We start from the raw sequence: 20,820 nt of genomic DNA on the forward strand, positions 1-20,820 counted from the left end.
GTAGATTTGATTCTGTGCTCAATCATGACTAAATGCTTATTTTGATCAGTAATGATTTTAGTAAATCTAAGTGTAAAAGGGCCAATGATCAGCTGACAAATAAGAAAATATTATAAATGTTATTCCGCCACACATTGTGAATGGGGGTGTGTGGCCAACAATGGCGAAAGTAAAAGTCCAAGCAATGATACAGCTATGTTAAAGGTTCTTTAAATGTGCACTGATCTACTTGATCAACACTCATTTGGTGCATGTGTCGTTCTGTCTAAAAGAGCCCTTAGTGTTTTTATTTATAATCGCAACAATTTTGTTTAACCCCTTAAGGACGCAGCCCTTTTTCACCTTAAGGACTGAGCCCTTTTTCGCAATTCTGACCACCGCCGCTTTATGAATTAATAACGCGAAAACGCTTTTACCGAATATTCTGATTCTGAGATGGTTTTTTTTGTGACATATTCTACTTTATTTTGGTGGTAAATTTTCGGCGTTACTTGCATCCATTTTTGGTGAAAAATCCCAAAATTTCATGAAAATTTTGAAAATTATGCATTTTTCTAACTTTGAAGCGCTCTACTTGTAAGGAAAACGCATATTCACAATACATTTTATTTTTATTCACAAACACAATATGTCCACTTTATGTTGGCATCATAAAATGGACATATTTTAGCTTTTTGAAAAAATTAGAGGGCTTCAAAGTAGAGCAGCAATTTTTAAAAAAAAATCATGAAAATTGCAAAATCTGAAGATTCTGTAAGATTGAGTTGTAGTTACAGAACTACAACTCTCAGCATGCCTGGGCAGTCCAGGCATGCTGAGAGTTGTAGTTTGGCAACATCTGGAGGGCTACCGTTTGGGCACCACTCTAACAGCCTTTGGCTGTTTGGGCATGCTGGGAGTTGCAGTTTGGCCTTCCTAGTGGTTTCCACAGTAAAGATCGTTTTACTTTCACTTTCAATTCCCCTCCCCCCACCGTCGCTTCCCTACCTGATCCAGTATCCATCAGTCTCCAGCGAAGATCCGGGGTCCCCAGGCATCTTCTCCTGCAGGTTCCGGCCTCCATCTTCTTCCCACGATCCCCTCGACATCCAGGGGTGGGCAGAATGGGGGTTGCCATGGCAACCCACTGTCCTGCTCTGCCATTGGTCAGAATCAGTTCTGACCAATGGCAGGGGATAGGAGGAGATCGCAGCTCTGCGACCTCACTCCTAGCCCTCAAGATGATCGGGGCTGTCCGATCATCTCCATTTTCCGGGTGATCGGGACAGTTGTACATTTTGGCAAAACAATAGTTTTTCTAATAAAAAAACTGCTTTTGAAAATAAAAAACTGCTTTTGAAAATACAACCACTAGGGGTCCCCATACCTCCTGGGACACTGATGTGTCCCACAGCAGCATGAGCTTGTCCAAGGCTCATGGACATGAAATGGAAAATTGACAAGGCTGCAGGAGGAACACAGCCTGTAGCATCACTCCTGTAACACAGATTTTGTACCAAACATGTGCCTCCAGCTGTTGCAAAACTATAACTCCAAGCATGACTGGACAGTCAAAGGAAGCCTGGTCATGCTGGGAGTTGTAGTTTTGCAAAAGCTGAAGGCAACACTGCTGTAAAAAAATACTGTACCTCCAAATATTCAAAAACTACTAGTCCCAGCTGTCATGGACTGACCAGGGGACAGAGATAGTGAGCCCTAAACTGACCCTAAAACATCTCTTCCTGCCTACTTGCCCATCCACCCTAAACGGTGGATCGACAACTGGGCGCCGGTCCCTCCCCGAGCTAAAGTGCAGTGGCCTTAAAAACACATACTGTGGTCCCCCAACATACGATGGTAATTTGTTCCAAAGGAATCATGGTTAGTTGAAACCATCGTATGTTGAGGGATCCGTGCAATGTAAAGTATAGGAAATTATACTCACCTGTCCCTGCCGCTCCGGACCATCACCGCTGCCCTGGATGTCGCCCTCCATCGCTGTCGCCGCGTCCCTGGGGTGTTCCCACCGCTCCGGACCGTCTCTGCTGGCCGGGATCGTTGCTATTCTTCGCCGTCATCAAGTAGCTGCGCACGCCGCTCTTATTGGATGACGGAACAGCGTGCGCTGCGACGTGATGACGATGAAGGAGAGCGACGGCGATGCAGCGGAGCCTGAAGAGGACGGTCCGGAACGTCTGGGAAAGGTGAGTGACCATCACTGCAGCATACGGGGCACCTTAAACGGCTATCCGGCGGCAGCTGAAGCAGTCTGCGCTGCCGGATAGCTGTTTATGCGATGGCCTGACATACAAAAGTATTGTATGTTGATGCTGCCTTCAAGATGCAATGGCCTCTGAGAGGCCATGGTATGTTGGAATTATCGTATGTCGGGGCCATCGCAGGTCGGGGGATCACTGTACTAATAAACAGTCGGTCACAAGCCAGAAACATAACAGGAACATAAGGAAAACTCTATAACAACTTTAAGTTCAGAAGACACAAATCAGTGAGCAGCACAGAGGACACTATAGACCAATGGAAAAGCACAGAGCTAAGTGATCATGTACTCTATGATCAGTGCATGTACAAAAACTTCAAGGATCTGAAATCAAGAACTAATAAACATACAGAGTTCAAAATACCAGACAAGAAAACAGATGAGTCTGAACAGACTCCAGGAACAAACTGGAATAAGCTTAATCCCCTAGAAAACCTCCGGTAGACACAGGAATAACAATAACCTCTGAGTTCCCCACTTAAAGGTAAACGGGATCTATCGCTAAACTGAAATAATCACAATCCCTAAACCTCCAGTAGACACAGGAATCAATCTCCCAGAGTCCCCATGGACCTGTAACAGGGATACCTAATTACAACTCAGAAAAACGGATACAACAGGATATAATTATAGAACACTGTACACACTAAACACAAGACAGGAATAAAACTCAATCCCTCAGATAACCTCCAGTAGACACAGGAGTCCCATTGAAAAGGTAACAGGGATGTCTTGTTACAAAAACTCAGAAAACGGAAACAGGAAAACACACAGTGTGAACAGCTACTTAGCAGAAAGGACATATTAATCCTAAAAACAGACTATACAAAGGGATTAAAATCTACTAAGAGCATGCTAGCTAACCATGGGTAAAAGCCCATAACATATCAATGATAAATGCAAGGTCCATACTAAAACAGAGATAGCAGATTAAAAGCTCAAACAAGGAGTGTTTCACCAAAAGCTCCGTAGCAGCATGTCAGGCATAAAAGGATGTCAGGAAGTCAATATGTAATCACCAGCTCAGAAGCTAGACTGAGATGATCTTATGTAGACACACTCTAAGAGCTATTAGATAGAAAGCCAAAGGCTTTAAGTATTCCCTGACCGGGGAACATATCACTGTTAAAACACAACCAAATCCAATAGCCATGTCTGAACACAGACCAAGACAGACATGACACCAGCATAACAGTACTGCTTAAAGGGGTATTCCAAGAAAAACCTTTTTTATATATATCAACTGGCTCCAGAAAGTTAAACAGATTTGTAAATTACTTCTATAAAAAAAATCTTAATCCTTTCAGTACTTATGAGCTTCTGAAGTTAAGGTTGTTCTTTTCTGTCTAAGTGCTCTCTGATGACACCTGTCTCGGGAAACGCCCAGTTTAGAAGAGGTTTGCTATGGGGATTTGCTTCTAAACTGGGCGTTTCCCGAGACAGGTGTCATCAGAGAGGACTTAGTCAGAAAAGAACAACCTTAACTTCAGAAGCTCATAAGTACTAAAAGGATTAAGATTTTTTAATAGAAGTAATTTACAAATCTGTTTAACTTTCTGGAGCCAGTTGATATATAAAAAAGTTTTTTCCTGGAATACCCCTTTAAGGATAACACACATGAATGAAAGGAAGATATAAGTTATAGACTCACAATATTTGTCTTTGGTAGAGTACAGGCAATCCCCAATCATCATTTTGTTTTTGTGTGTGCCTGTGTGTGTGTGTGTACAGCATAAATCCAAAAAAAAAGGGTTACAGAGCAGGGCTGCCAGGCTCCCCAGAGCAGTGAGTCAGCAAAGTGAGGGAGGGGGAGGCATCATCCCAGTACAGACGAGCAGGACAACCCCCCTCCATTTTACAAGATGAAAAATACATTGAGCAGTTGTAATATGCTATTTTTAGTGAAATATAGGTGATAAATACATAAAAAAAATTGCATGTACATGATCAGGATGAGGCACTGAGTAACACATTTTTTTTTTTTTTTTTTTTTGTGGGATCTAACAGGTACGCTTTAAATATATATTTGTCTATGGGCAATTATAAGGCATCATACACTTGAAATACAAGCCAAACATTTTTTAGTGACTTTTGATCTAAATGTACCTTACGTTTCCGTCGCATTTTCACTAAAGGTTTATCTGTTGCTTGGAGTAAACATTTACTTTGTGATGAAGTCAATATCTTGTCTGTGTTGTTATTCATGTTGAGATTCTTCTGGTGAACACCGTGTGGAATTCTTGACAAAAGCATCAGATCAATCTGTACCCAAAGTGACTTGATGTTATCATTGCTGCCTTTCACAGAGCATTCATTTCTCCCAAAAGGAACCAGAGTATAAAACTGTTCTTCCAGTTCAGGGGCAACCTCACTTGTAGTCCTCCGGTTAATACAATGTTGTGTAATATAAGAACCAGCTTGGTTAATATTATGACTCGCACACTCTGTATTCCTGGGTTTACTCTCTGATGGAAGATCAGAGTTATTTTTACAAAAAGGAGGTATGTCTAGTTCTGTTTCTGTGCTGTGGTCAAAAGACTGCAGTGAAAGCTCATGACTCTCCTTGGACTTTGGGACAGATTTAGTAATTTGAGTTTGTTTACTTTTGCAATCAAACAGAGTTGTTCTAGATTCTTTTCTTTGCAACCCTCTGCTATAACACGTTAATTTACTTTTACTTTGTTCAAATATTTCTCTCCCCAGAATTCCTTGGCTGAAAGTATGATCATCTAGTTTGTGGCAATTCTGATTTTCACCACTAGATGGCCTCTCTGTCCTCCTGGTAAGCTTTCTGCTTACTGGTCTCCTTGGGGATGTATTTTCAGAAGGAACTGCAACCACAACTGTAGCTGCATGTGCAACTGGTGGAGGTGACCGAAGCTTCACGCTTCTGTTTCCTATAACAGTGCACTGTGCTTCTACACTCCTGTCTTCTCTGTCATCTCTGTTACTTGGGCTTGCCTGCTGAACCTGAGATGTGTTCTCACAGCCCTGTTCTCCCTCATTTACTCCTCCGAGATTTATGCTTGATGCTTGGCTGAGAATAGAGGTCTTGTTTGGATTGACTTTGTTCAGCCACTTATCCAGCTGCCATTTGTTTGCTGTTGCGTGCTGAGGCTGCAAGACAAAGTTTTTAAGTTAAATAAGGGCAATAATAAAAACCTGACAATTGACTTTTAACTAGCTAAAGCCACACAAAAAGGTTTAACATATTTCTAATATACTTTGTTTAAAAAAAAAAAAAAAGAAGTTTTCTATATTTAATTTGTACTTAAAAAAAGCTCAAGAGCACATTTTCCCCCCATCTCAGACACAGACTTTGGACCGAAGTCCCAACACAGAAAGTGCAGCCTGGAGTGCTGAGGGGTGTGTGTCCAACCAACAGCATATGGCAGTTAAGTGTGAGAGGAGCTACGATTGGATGAGGCTGGACACACACCCCTCAGCACTCCAGGCTGCACTTCCTGTGTTTGGGCTTCGGTCCTAAGTCTGTGTATAAGATGGGGGAAAATGTGCTCTTGAGCTTTTTTAAGCACAAATAGAACATAGAAAACTTCATTTTTTTAAACAAAGTATATTTGAATTTTTTTTTTATTTACCATAAGGAGTGCAATAGCAAAAATTTGTTTTAATGAGAGTGACCCTTTAAACTTTAATATTAGCACTGAGAGATCTATTGTAATGAAAAAAAAAAAATGTGCTTTGGTCCAAAAAGTTTCTAAGATACTATTACTATGAAGTGTGGCATGATTATGGTAACTACATTCTAAAACTATTTACCTGTTTGGGTCAAATAATCACATATAACAGCAAATCAAAGGGTTAGGGACAATGCAGACTGTAATGACACCCTCTAATACAACCCCATACATGTTGTGGATCAGCTGTGGAGACTACATGCACTAAACACTTGGAGTGAGGGTCTATTCACATGGCAGAAATTCCACTTGCGGAATTCTGCCTCAAATTAAAGCGCATAGATTTCTTTGGGATTCCGCACTCCCATTCACACTTCTGAATTTCCGCTTGTGGAATTCCACTAGCAGAAATTCAGGTGTTAATGTGAGTGCAGAATCACATAGAAGTCTATGGGCCCCAATAGACCCTTACCCTGTGGTTCCCTTGTACTTGCTGTGGTTCCTTGGCATTTTGCTGTAAATTGCTACATGTTTGTGAAAATAATGAAAGTATTTTTAGCCAAAACCAGGAATGGGGGTCGAAAAGGTGCCAATATTTTAATTATAGGTTTTTATTGTGTTGGTTCCTCTCCATGTTTGGTTGAAAGTGCAATAGTCTTATAGAATAGGCTTGTGATGCTGTACACAGAGTGCAGTATGGATTCTCAAGCCTATTATAGGCATACCTTTGCTGAAAAAGCTGGATGCTGTATTCCTACAATAAACAGCTTTGTAATACCGTCCTGAAGTCGTCTAGACAGTCAGAGAGATGGGGCCTAGGGTCCACAGTGCATCTTCTCTCTCCAGCTACATCACACAGTTGATTGACAACGCAGGGGAAGTACAATTAATAGAGTGACGTAGCCAGAGAAAGGCGGTTCTGCTCTGGACCATAGAAGACCCCGGGCCTAGGCCTCTCCGGCTGTCCAGACGACTCCTAGACGGGCAAACAAAGCTGTTAATTGTAAGTATACAGCAGCCAAAGTTTGTCTAGAATAGGCTTGTAAAGCCTTACTGCACTGTGTGTACAGCATCACAAGCCTATTCTAGGCAACGGTTTAACTTTGAGATGCTTACTAAAACTTTACCCTTATAGCCTGAATTGCCACATGCATTATTTTACTAAGTATTAATTTACTGCTATTAATGCATTCTTGTCCAAGTGTTTATTCATGTCCAGATTAATAAGGGAGCGCTCTTTGTTATAATTCCATCTAATCTCAGGGGCAATGATTGTTTATAGCAAGTTGTCATACAGGCTGCTCTGCACATTGAGATCATTCATACTCTAGTAATATACAATATAATATTGCTATTATACAAAGTATATATAGTGACAAGTCTACGCTCTACAGCAGCAGCCTCACAGATCAGCATTTAAATGGGGCAGATCAAGGGGAAAACACACAATGTTGTTGAGATGCAGTAGGACATATGCAGTAAATACTTCTGAAATGCTGCTAGTAACTTGCGTTTTTTTTCAATGGCAACTGAACCGCATTATGTTTTTACCCTAAAAAGTTAGGTTATCATATGCTTTCTGTTATTTCGTTTATTTATTGAAAGATCCTCAATCAAAACAGATATTTTACTATACACATTCCAATACAATTAACATTTGAGTGTATTATAAATCCAGATATCGTACAGTTTTCAGTAATTTATTGCTTTATCTTACTGAAAAACTGTAGTCATCTCCTACCACATTCAACTCTAATATGAGAACGCAGCCAAAAAACCTCATCTCCCAAAGTTTTTGGAATAGGATACTCAAACATGATGCAGGACAGGGGCTAACTGTATGTAAACTACCAGGCTACATAATGCACTTGGAGGTCCAGGCAATCTTAGAAAAAGGGTATATAAAGACTACTCCCGTCTCTCTCAGAAGAGTGAAGAATTGCTTACCTCAGGGCTGGTACATGCGGATGGCTTGCTGCTCTCACTGGAACTGCTCTCACTCTCGGAGTCTGATTCAGAACTAGTGTCAGTTTCACTCGAGCTGCTGCTGCTTGACCCTTTGATGGAGACTCCTTTGGTGCTGCATTTCTGAAAGTCACCACTAAGTGGAGAGAGAGAAAAAAATGCTGAACTATACTTTGTGTTTCAAGTCAAATACATTTTATAGTACATCTGGTGCACCACTATCTGTTATTGTTGTCACATATGAAAACCATGACATAAAGTCTAGTCATACAGCCTTGTTGGTAGGAAATACTGACTGACACTTACAGTCGTTTTCAGCTTGTCAGTGCTTTTAACTACCAGCCTGACTTGCCATTGAACTGGGGGCAGATGAGGGGCAAGGAGGCTTTGAAAACTTAAACCATGCCATACCATACTATAGCTCTTATGGTATGATAACATATTAGAGCGATGTATTCATTTTACCACATTTCATCTAGTAAATAATTTAGAATTAGAGTGCATCATGGTAGAAACATGCCATTTCTGGATGAAGGTCAAACTCCAATGCTTGTTTTGTAGCAGCCATTGACTGGATAAAATTGTAAGTGGTTCCGACTATGATATTTCAATAGATCTTGCCAAAATAAACTTCTGCATCGGGGTACCACATGTCCTTGCTTAAAGGTCAATAAACTATACAAATGATTACATCTCTGTTAATCAATATCCACTGTTGTTCTGAATAATTTAGCATAGGTGAAAAATACAAGTGAATCTAAAAATTTTTGAGAAGTATCTTATCAGAGAAAAAGGCCTCTTATTATGATTATTAGGGTCCCCCACCTAAAATCATAATTTTCTCGGAAGTCTATATGTACAGAGAGCACAAACTATTAACTTACTGAACAATCAGTTACATGCTGCCCACAAAAGTCTATGAAAAGCTAAAGGGGGAGAGAGAGTAGGAAAAAGTGACCACAGAGAGATAAAAGGAGATTATAGTGAGTATTAAAACATACTCTAGTCCGGCCATAGGCAACCTTTGGCACTGTAGATGTTTTGGAAAACATCTCCTGTGATGCTTTTGCAGCATTTTTGCTCTGAGAGCATCATAGGAGATGTTGGTCGAAACATCTGCAGTGCCGAAGGTTGCCTATGTCTGCCCTAGTGCTTCAATCACAACTTAGACTGCTTTGTACTGCTCTTTAATGCCCTCCATGCTACTGCCACTTCTTAGAGTATGCTATAGAGATATAGGGGAGCATTGTCCTCTGTGTGTGTGTGTGTGTGTGTGTAGTCTATTACAGTGATCATAGATAAACCTGGTATAAAATGTCATATTTAAGTTATATAATGGCTACACATAGTGCTAATTCTTACCCTAAAAGTTATCTGATTCAACAGGTACGCTTTAAAGGTAAATTTTTTTTATACTAATAGTTGTACATTTTTATAGCTCAGAATCCTGCAAAAACACAACTTGGTTTCAGTCAGTCAATGATTGGCAAGGGGGACATGTTGGTAGCATCAGAAAAAAATGTGAGCAGTGGGAACTATGCAGGGTCGGTATGGCACTGGTAGACAACTATTTATTTGGTATAAAGCACCCTGACACCCTGAAAATGACAATATCTAGACGGATCAAGGTCTTCTCAAAAACAACTTATTACTTTATAGGTACCTCATATCCTCGCCTAATAGTCAACGCATTATACCATTTTCATAGAAATAAATGCTATCGCTGAAGCATGAAGGACAGTGCATTGTTTTATCCTGGAATGGCTGACTCAACTATTTGCAGGTAAAGTGTTGGCTTTAAACAGCTTTAATGAGGATGTATCCTGGAGAATTGTGTACAGTGTGTAAAATTGATGTCTTAAATATCTAGAAGGAAGCTGCTCATGTGCCATTGGAGGACACAGAAGCAACTTCCCCAAATTCTTTTAATTTCTATACTTTATGGTTTCATCTATTAAACTATAAAACTTTATGACTGTGTGACTATCTGGCAAGCTTTCAAAGAAGCCTGCATGGCATTCCAAATCATTTTAATAGACAAACCTCTGTTCTTTAAAGAGATGGAAGGATTTCCAAACTGCTTCAACTGATATTTGAAAAATACTAGTAGTAACTTATGAAAGGGTCAGATATGAAGAAATAAATGTATATAAAAAAAACAAAAACTTATGAAAGTGGATAGTATGATATTATGACATTAAGATATTAACAGTATGGCCCCCCTGTGGTCTACTACTCAATACCTCTTATTCTTTCCCCTCAATACTCTTCCTTCTCCTTTTTTATTTATTGTCCTTATTTTGTACTGTTATTTTCTTGTTGATATGATTTTTGTATAACTGTTTCCCTTTGTTATGGAAATTTTCAAAATTGTGAAAATAAACAATTATAAAAAAAAAAAGATATTAACAGTATGCTTTACTGTAATGGTACATGAAGATGAAATAATAATAAAAATAATAAAAAGTTGTTAAAGAAAATATTATGCCACCATTATGTCAAAAGGTTTCCTGAAGTTATATTTCTTTTCTGAGGAAAAAACGAAGTCCAGTGTCTACATACATATGTATTGAAAATGCCAGGAATGTGCATAATGTAAACAGTGTTCAAGAATGTCTCAGTCTCGTGCTGTATAAAGGTTACTTTTATATACATCCATTTTCTGTATATACGCAGGCAGTTTTTTCATGACATTGGTTGGATTAAAGACAGAAAGAACGTTATGTTTGCTCTTTCTATTAGTCATTAACTTGTGTGACATTTGTTTACTACCACCATTAATCAGGAATACAGTGATCATGTGACCAATGGCAACATTTGCAATGAGTTTGTATGTTCTCCCATTGTTTGCCTAGGTTTTCTTCGGGTACTCCAGTTTCCTCCCACACTCCAAAACATGCTGACTGTGAGCCCCAGTGGGACTAATTTGAGTGGACAGCGCTGTGGAGTCTGTGTGCGCTATATAAATAAAGAATTATTATTATACTAGTAACGTTGCATAGTATGTGCACTTAATATCATTATTCACTATTTTCTGCTCCCAAATTGCTTACGGCAACATAAAAATATAAAATTTAAAGTACATTCTATAACCTTCAGACGCCTTTCTGTGTATAAAGCAGGGTGGACAGAAAGACTCCAGATTCATCATCTAAGCAAACAAATGAGTATACAGAGACGATGTGGAATGTGACAGGAAACCTGTGTGAAGAGCTTCAGTACATTGCAGGATACACAACAGGATACATTTCTTAACCTCCCTGGCGGTATGATTCTGTCTGGAAATTTGTACCAAAAGCGGTACAATTTTTTTAACTGAATTTCACATCTCCCTCCGCCCATTTCACATCTCCCCCGTCACATCCCCCCTCCCTTGTCACATCCCCCGTCACATTCTCCCCCCTCCTTGTCACATTCTCCCCCCTCCTTGTCACATTCTCCCCCCTCCTTGTCACATTCTCCCCCCTCCTTGTCACATTCTCCCCCCTCCTTGACACATTCTCCCTCCTCCTTGTCACATTCTCCCCCCTCCTTGTCACATTCTCCCCCCTGTCACATTCCCCCCCTTGTCACATCCCCCCCTGTCACATTCCCCCCCTGTCACATTCCCCCCCTTGTCACATTCCCCCCCGTCACATCCCCCCCCGACACATTCCCCCCCTTGTCACATTCCCCCCCTGTCACATTCCCCCCCTGACACATTCCCCCCTTGTCACATTGCCCCCTTGTCACATTCCCCCCCCTGACACATTCCCCCCTTGTCACATTCCCCCCCCCCTGTCACATTCCCCCCCTTGTCACATTCCCCCCTGTCACATTCCCCCCCTGACACATTCCCCCCCTTGTCACATTCCCCCCCTGTCACATTCCCCCCCCCCTGACACATTCCCCCCCTTGTCACATTCCCCCCTGTTACACCCCCCCCCCCTTTGTCACATCCCCCCCCCCTGACACATCCCCCCCTTTGTCACATTCATCCCCCCTTGTCACCTTGTCCTGCAGCAAATACACTGGGTTTGCCGGCAGATTTCAAACCTAGTGTATTTGCTGCAGAACAAGCCCTTTCCCCTTCAGCCAATCACAGGCTTTACACCACTGTGGCCTGTGATTGGCTGAAAAGTGAAAGGTCCTAGAAGATGAATAGTAAAGAGAGGACACCCCGGACCGCACGGAGGGGAATGACATCTGCAGGGACCGGGACTAGGTGAGCAAAAGGTTTTTTTATTTTACTACTTCTTCCTTTTACACTTAGCTCAGTGTTTTTCTACCAGGGGGCCTCCAGCTGTTGTGAAACTACTACTCCCAGCATGCCCGGACAGCCTTTGGCTGTTCGGGCATGCTGAGAGTTGTAGTTTTGCAACAGCTGGAGGCCCCCTGGTAGGGAAACACTGACTTTTAGTATTTTTCTTTACCTGCTCTGGCCGGCCCCCGCAACGGGAGCCGACCAGAGCAGATAATCGCATGTTTTCCCGGGGGGCCGCATCGCTATATCACATTGCTTTTGCGATATATCGTGGAGCCCGGCCGGGAACTCTGTAATTCTACCCCGAGCGTGACTCGGGGTTACCGATCCTGGCAGGGAAAATTAACCCCGAGTCACGCTCGGGAATACCGCTCAGGAGGTTAAGTGATGATAGTCACAGACTAAGGAAACATTTTACAAACGCTAAACAGAATATACAGTACAGACCAAAAGTTTGGACACACCTTCTCATTTTCTTTACTTTCATGACTCATGAAAATTGTAGATTCACACTGAAGGCATCAAAACTATGAATTAACACATGTGGAATTATATACATAACAAAAAAGTGTGAAACAACTGAAAATATGTCATATTCTAGGTGGAAAGTGTCCCCAAGTGCAGTCACTAAAACCATCAAGAGCTACAAAGAAACTGGCTCACATGCGGACCGCCCCAGGAAAGGAAGACCAAGAGTCACCTCTGCTGCGGAGGATAAGTTCATCCGAGTCACCAGCCTCAGAAATCGCAGGTTAATAGCAGCTCAGAGAAGAGACTTTTTTGGGCTAAAGAACATAAGGAATGGACATTAGACCAGTGGAAATCTTTGCTTTGGTCTGATGAGTCCAAATTTGAGATCTTTGGTTCCAACCACCGTGTCTTTGTGCGATGCAGAATAGGTGAACGGATGGACTCTACATGCCTGGTTCCCACCGTGAAGCATGGAGGAGGAGGTGTGATGGTGTGGGGGTGCTTTGCTGGTGACACTGTTGGGGATTTATTCAAAATTGAAGGCATACTGAACCAGCATGGCTACCACAGCATCTTGCAGCGGCATGCTATTCCATCCGGTTTGCGTTTAGTTGGACCATCATTTATTTTTCAACAGGACAATGACCCCAAACACACCTCCAGGCTGTGTAAGGGCTATTTGACCAAGAAGGAGAGTGATGGGGTGCTGCACCAGATGACCTGGCCTCCACAGTCACCGGACCTGAACCCAATCAAGGCAAAAGGGCCAACACATGCTAAGCATCTCTGGGAACTCCTTCAAGACTGTTGGAAGACCATTTCAGGTGACTACCTCTTGAAGCTCATCAAGAGAATGCCAAGAGTGTGCAAAGCAGTAATCAAAGCAAAAGGTGGCTACTTTGTATAACCTAGAATATGACATATTTTCATTTGTTTCACACTTTTTTGTTATGTCCATAATTCCACATGTGTTCTTTCATAGTTTTGATGCCTTCAGTGTAAATATACAATTTTCATAGTCATGAAAATAAAGAAAACTCTTTGAATGAGAAGGTGTGTCCAAACTTTTGGTCTGTACTGTATATGATAAAGCATCACTTATGTATACACTATGTATACACCTCATAGGGAACATATCGTTTAACCCAAATGCCTTTAGTGATGGTGACAGAAAGGGCCCTCCTCATGTCATGTCATCAAGATGCCAAATTCTTCTAAACCTTTTAATGATGGTACAGCTCTGTGAACAGGCTATACCTTATGGAGGTCATGACTTTTCCCCTCTAGTTTACATCTTCGTGGCTACCTTGAGAAGAACACTCTAAAGCATAACTTCTCCTTTCATGAATGTATGTTTTCAAAGTAAGATTTTGACAATAAAACAAACAACCCTCAGCCTCTGCCCTGTGGATTCATGATCAGAATGCTGTCACTCTTTACATTTACACAGCAGCCTGTACCTGTCGATGAATTGTAGGGTACCTGTGAGGAATGCAATTTTCCTGTAACTTTCCTCCTGTGTTATCAGAATCCCACTAGTTCATCAAGTGATGAATTATAAACACATATAGTATGTAAAAATGTTCTCTTTAGAATTCGTATGAACATTACAACATTACAACAGGTCAATAAAGTGATTATATGTGCCACATTTTTTCCTACAGAGCAGATAAAAGGGGAATAACACAAAACACCTTTTACAGAAGTTGAAAAACTTAAAATGTATGGTCACCCCAAAAACCCATTAATCTAATGTGGGAGATTAGCTCTGTAGAGCCAGGCAAAGAGCAGTAAGAGACAGGAACATAGAAGTAAGATTTAAAGGGTTACACCGGTGGAAAACATTTTGTTGATAAATCAACTGTTGCCAGAAAGTTAAACAGATCTGCAAATTACTTCTATTTAAAAATCTTAACCCTTCCAGTACTTATCAGCTGCTGTATACTACAGAGGAAGTGCTTTTCTTTTTGAATTTCTTTTGTGTCTGACCACAGTGCTCACTGCTGACACCTGTGTCCATGTCCAGAGCAGGAACAATTCCCCATAGCAAACCTTTCCTGCTCTGGACAGTTCTTGACATGAACAGAGGTGTCAGCAGAGAGCACTGTGGTCAGACAGAAAGGAAATTCAAAAAGAAAAGAACTTCCTCTGTATTATACAGCAGCTGATAAGTACTGGATTAAGATTAAGATTTTTAAATAGTAGAAGTCATTTACAAATCTGTTTAGCTTTCTGGCACCAGTTGATTTAAAAAAAATGTTTTCCACTGGAGTACCCCTTTAAACAGGACTTTCTTTCATGCTCAGGCATAAAACACAAAACAAATGTTGCTTGTCCAGTGCTAACTATACTAAATAGTCCAAATCTACACAGCTGGCTTACTATTAGCCACCTAAAAGGGTAGTAAACAAACGGATTACTAACACCATTTACAAGGTGCCCTTTTGAGACTGCAGCTTAAAACCACAGCGAAACTCTGGACTGGCCCAGAAATGCAAAGAAAGACCCCACTGTCAACCATCTTTCCATCCCATAGAATTCCAAACCGAATAACAGGACTTAGCAAAGTCCCTGGCTAAGCTTCCCCTGGATTAGAGATGCACTTCCTAAAACCAGGTAGCTACATATGCACCTTGGGCAAATATAGCAATTCCCAACGACCATTCCTGTCACTGTCTTACACTGCATAAAAAGGAAAGTAACTTTGTAAATACATTCAATGCGGGAAATTTATGAAAACCTGCTTAGAGGAAAAAAATGACCAGTTGCCCATAGTAACCAATCAGATTGCTTCTTTAATTTTTAGAAAGACCACTGCAAAATTAAAGGGGTATTCCAGGAATTATTATTTTTTGACTATGCTACAGGGGCTGTAAAGTTAGTGTAGTTCATAATATTGTGTCTGTACCTGTGCGTGACAGTTTTCTCACAATTCTTCTGTGATTTTCACTCCAATATTTATATTTACCAGCATACAAAATGACTGCTGTCTCAGATTTTTCCCAGCTTGCAATGCGGCTGAGACCTGACTCACTAGTCAGCTGATGACAGGGAGCCTGTCTGCTTCAATGGGTGGAGGGATCGCTTGGTGGGAGAGAGATCAATCTGCAACAGCTCTAGGCACCCTGATTGAAAACCACACTGATTTGAATGGATGCAGCTTATTTATATTTTAATGGGTGGGGTGGCTGATGTGTGGGAGGGAGCAAGATGGAATTGTGGGATTTGTAGTCAAAAAAAGAAAAGTCAAACAGGAAATACCAGTTCACAAACAGCTAGCCAGTGTTATGATAATTTCACAACATAGCCATTTAGCCCCAAGACAAGTGCAGATCCTTCCTAAGCATGTTCATTACTGTCTGCCAGGTACGTACTAAAATCACCTTATGGTGGAGAACCCCTTTAAGCATTCTGGTTGCTATGGGCAACTGGTCAACTTTTCCTTTGCACAAGTTTTGATAAATCTCCCCAATTATCTTTCATCGATTCTGAATTACAGACTGTACTATAGCCCAGAGTTGCATTCACAGTTCTGCTGGACGCCCTTGGAAACAGGCTATAAGCTTGTTATCATCCATATAATACAGCTCCGATAATGCCAATGGACTATTAAGCTATTTTCTTTATCACATCTGGTCTAAAGACTGTATCTCATAGAGTTGAAATAATCAAAGTAACTCTAGTCATGCATTGTCCCAGCAATGAATTATGGGAAATATTATTTGGCATGCCTGCAGAATTGTAAGTTCAGCTCTGGTCAACAATACAATCTATAACATAGGATCAGTATTATGGAGATAATTCAAGGTATTTACAAAGGTACTGAATGTGCTATTTTTAGTATTCAGCCATTTTTTGTATTTCTCTACAGAGCATCATTTTATTACAATCTTCTCCCAGCACACGAACCTTACATCAACCATCTAAAACCCACTGAAACCACTTATCAACAAGCATCATGTTATGTCGACAGTGACTGGCATATAATATAATCTTCTGTTTTAGCAGTTCCAGCTACACCAGACCTGTCTTTCAAATACTGTTGAAGTGCGTGAAGGGCATCATTAAAGGGTACCTTTCATCAAAAAAACGTTTGATATATTATAGATTAATGTATGCAGAATAACTTTCCAATAGCATGTTATTAAAAAATATGCTTCTTTCTATTTAATTTTCCACTTTGAAAAAATGACCACTAGGGGTCTCCCTACCAGTCCTTTTTTTTATAGATTTCAGACTCATGCAGGAGTCCTAAATCTCAGACTGCAGCCGGGACACAGACAAGCGCAACATTACTCCCTGGCAGTGAGCAGTGGTGAGTTTGTCTGTGTTCCGGATGCAGTTTGAGATTTAGGACTCCAGCATGAGTCTGAAATGCTTGCTGCCAGGACTGGTAGGGAGACCCCTAGTGGTCACTTTTTCAAAGTGGAAAATTAAATAGAAAGAAGCATATTTTTTAATAACATGCTATTGGAAAGTTATTCTGCATACATTAATCTATAATACATCAAAAGTTTTTTTTTTGATGAAAGGTACCCTTTAACAGTGGGTACCCTGTCATTTCTTCACACTCATTTACATTTCAACACCAACAACAAAAGCGTCAGCAACAACGATGTATGAAACATTACAAAAGTTTATTTATTGAGAATAAAAAAATGCATCATAGCAATTAAAAAGCACAGTGTACACAGCTGGAAGAAAAGGCAGAAACATACAGGCTCAAGGTGAGGGGTATATGAATGCAAAGAACACTGACAAACGTTGCATAAACAAGGGACTCACATGCAAAGATGCAGACCATGCAATAAGGTTCAATATTTGAGTACAGATGCAACAGCAGTCAGAAAGAATTACAGAGGTATATTACCACAACCGAGCCATGTAGTTACCTGCACCTACCCCAACGCACGTTTCACGCCAATGCGCTTCGTCACGCCCCCTGACGAAGCGCATTGGCGTGAAACGTGCGTTGGGGTAGGTGCAGGTAACTACATGGCTCGGTTGTGGTAATATACCTCTGTAATTCTTTCTGACTGCTGTTGCATCTGTACTCAAATATTGAACCTTATTGCATGGTCTGCATCTTTGCATGTGAGTCCCTTGTTTATGCAACGTTTGTCAGTGTTCTTTGCATTCATATACCCCTCACCTTGAGCCTGTATGTTTCTGCCTTTTCTTCCAGCTGTGTACACTGTGCTTTTTAATTGCTATGATGCATTTTTTTATTCTCAATAAATAAACTTTTGTAATGTTTCATATATCGTTGTTGCTGACGCTTTTGTTGTTGGTGTTGAATTTTCCCAGAGGGTGGCCTCGGCCACATGGAGCAGAGCACATCTAAAAGACTCTTACACAGAACTTACCATCACAGAGGACGGCGTATTTTACCCTGTAGAGCAGCCATTTAAGAGTCCCTCCTGCAGTATATCAGCAAGCGACAGGAGGTATTTTCTTTTGTGGGGTTTATAGCCACCATGTGAAATGGATTTTATTTTTAACTTGTGTAGTTTTTTTTTTGTTGTTGTTACTTTAGTGCAGTGGTCTTCAACCTGCGGACCTCCAGATGTTGTAAAACTACAATTTCCAGCATGCCCGGACAGCTGTAGGCTGTCCGGGCATGCTGGGAGTTGTAGTTTTGCAGCATCTGGAGGTCCGCAGGTTGGAGACCACTGCTTTAGTGCTTACCTTTCCTGTACCTGTGTGGCCATGTCCAATGCTGGCTCAACGGTAGTGTTGCTCGCAAATATTAGCAATTCGAATTTTATTCGCGAATATCGCACTATATATTCGTAATTACGAATATTCTTTTTTTTTTTTTTTTTTTCACAGTACACATCACAGTGATCACCCCTCTCTGCTTCCAGCTTGTGCGGTGTAAAGAAGGCTCTAATACTACTGTGTGAGAATGCAAAAATTTACATATGCGAATTTTCGGCTATGCTAATTTTTGAATATGCAAATGTTCGCATATGCGAATATTAAACGCGAATATTACGAATATGCGAATTTAGCGAATATACGACTAATATTCGTCCATATATTCGCGAAATATCGCGAATTCGAATATGGCCTATGCCGCTCAACACTACTCAATGGAGGGTGAAGGTTCCTCAGAGACAACTATGTTGCAGGATAGTATTGAGCAGCCCCAGAGGCGTCGCTGCTTTCACAAAAAATGTTTTTAATGTATTTTGACGCCTTTACATTCTCTGACATTGCTAAGTGGGTTTTCCATGTGCAAAATTTCTTGGCGGGGATTTGGGCCAAAAATAACCCTAAAGGCACAAAATTGCGCCAAAGATCGATTGGCGCAAATGATGAATTACTGACTAAAGTTTAAATCACACACAGGACCGTGTGATTTTGAGAAAGTTGTAAAAATGACAGTGGAGAAGATGCGTCAAACTTTGGCACAAAAAGACACTGCGCCAAAGTATTGCGCCAAAGTTACGTGAAAAAAAGCACATAAATCCTTTGATAAATACCCCCTCTGTATATAATAGGATTTTCTATTCTGGTATCCTTTAAAGAGGATTTTTGAGCAGTATGAAAAAAATCCAAGTGTTTATGCTGGTGCCCCGATCCCAATGCTGGTTTTGTTTTGTGTCTACATGCCAGCGTTCCTTATATATAGGGATATTACTATCTGGTTGACTATTTGCACTGTATAGTCAGATGGGAAATAACTTCATTTACAGGGGTGTGAATACTGGTCGCAGTGGGCTACAAGACTGATTTACACCCCCTCAGCCTCATTCACACCCCCTGAACCTGATGCACACCCACCCCATGACTCTCTGACTTTTCAGAAAAAAAAGTTAACTGTATAGTAAAATCTCTATATAACAAGAAAAGAAAAACATCATTGGAATCAGGGCATCTGTGCTATCAATAGGATAATTAACTAAATGTTTTTATACTATCCACATGTTCTCTTTAAATATCTATAAATATTTACAAAAATCCTGTGATGTCATACCAAATACTACTTTTAGGAGTGTGTGTATACATTAGCTCAATGAAAACTGAGACATGAATTATATAATTACATTGAATCCGTAAGCTTAAATGGGCTAAAAGGTGGAGGTCTTAAAAAGTTACTCCAGTAAAAAACTTTTTTTCTTTTAAATCAACTGGTGCCAGAAAGTTAAACAGATTTGTAAATTACTTCTATTAAAAAATCTTAATCATTCCAGTACTTATTAGCTGCTGAATAATAAAGAGGACATTCTTTTCTTTTTGGAACACAGAGCTCTCTGCTGACATCACGAGCACAGTGCTCTCTGCTGACATCTATTTTTGGAACTGTCCAGAGCAGCATATGTTTGCTATGGGGATTTTCTCCTATTCTGGACAATTCTTAAAATGGACAGAGGTATCAGCAGAGAGCACTGTGCTCGTGATGTCAGCAGAGAGCTTTGTTTTCCAAAAAGAAAATAATTTCCTCTGTAGTATTCAGCAGCTAATAAGTACTGGAAGGATTAAGATTTATTTTTTAATAGAAGTAATTTACAAATCTGTTTAACCAGTTGGTTTCTGTTACCAGTTGATAAAAAAAAAAAAAAAAAAAATAAAGGTTTTCCATCGGAGTACCCCTTTAATAAAGGAGAAAACAACTGGGTCTGTGAGCCCCTGGCAAGGTTCCCACAGAACTCCGGCAGAAAAATCAGATTTCGGCTAGGAGGGGCACACCCAAGTATAGTGCAAAAAAGCAGGCTTTATTAATCCATAAAACATGCAGTGTGAACAGGACAACGCTTTTCAAAAGTTTTCTTTTGAAGAAGAAGGAAAACCTTTGAAACGCATTGTCCTGTTCACACTGCATGTTTTATGGATTAATAAAGCCTGCTTTTTTGCACTGTACTTGGGTGTGCGCCTCCTTGCCAAAATCGTATTTTTTCTGCCGGAGTTCTGTGGGAACCTTGCCAGGGGCTCACAGACCCAGCTGTTTTCTCCTGTATTCACACCGCTTGCATAGCGGGACCGACGGCCGGCTGCCTCCCGATACTGAACATCGCTTCCAGCCACTTACTACACTTGATCGCCAGTGTTGTGCCTGCCTGCACAACACACATAGGTGATCAATATTCTGTTTTTGGACAGCTGTCAACCTCTTTTAATAAGGATCAACTGCACTATATTGCGCCATCTCTGCATTTCTGTCCTCTGCTGCCTTTAAACATAAAGGTCAGCCCATTTAAAGATGGGGAACATTTATAAACTGGGGTTGGAAATGAGGTAAG

At 40.7% G+C, this 20,820-nt stretch overlaps 1 protein-coding gene across 5 annotated transcripts in view; it reads right to left on the reverse strand.

Moving 5' to 3' along the window:
* Positions 1-20,820, reverse strand: part of AFF3 (ALF transcription elongation factor 3) — a 411,319-nt gene that overhangs the window by 73,948 nt on the left and 316,551 nt on the right. For all 5 annotated transcript variants that reach the window (XM_056555972.1, XM_056555969.1, XM_056555971.1 and 2 more), the window contains 2 exons: positions 7,843-7,996; positions 4,364-5,374 (listed from right to left, as the gene is read on the reverse strand). In XM_056555972.1, coding sequence (XP_056411947.1) covers positions 4,364-5,374; positions 7,843-7,996 — 1,165 coding nt within the window. The remainder of the gene's footprint in view (positions 1-4,363; positions 5,375-7,842; positions 7,997-20,820) is intronic.

This window comes from Hyla sarda, chromosome 2 (genome assembly GCF_029499605.1).
Source record: "Hyla sarda isolate aHylSar1 chromosome 2, aHylSar1.hap1, whole genome shotgun sequence".
In the NCBI taxonomy this organism is placed as follows: domain Eukaryota; kingdom Metazoa; phylum Chordata; class Amphibia; order Anura; family Hylidae; genus Hyla; species Hyla sarda.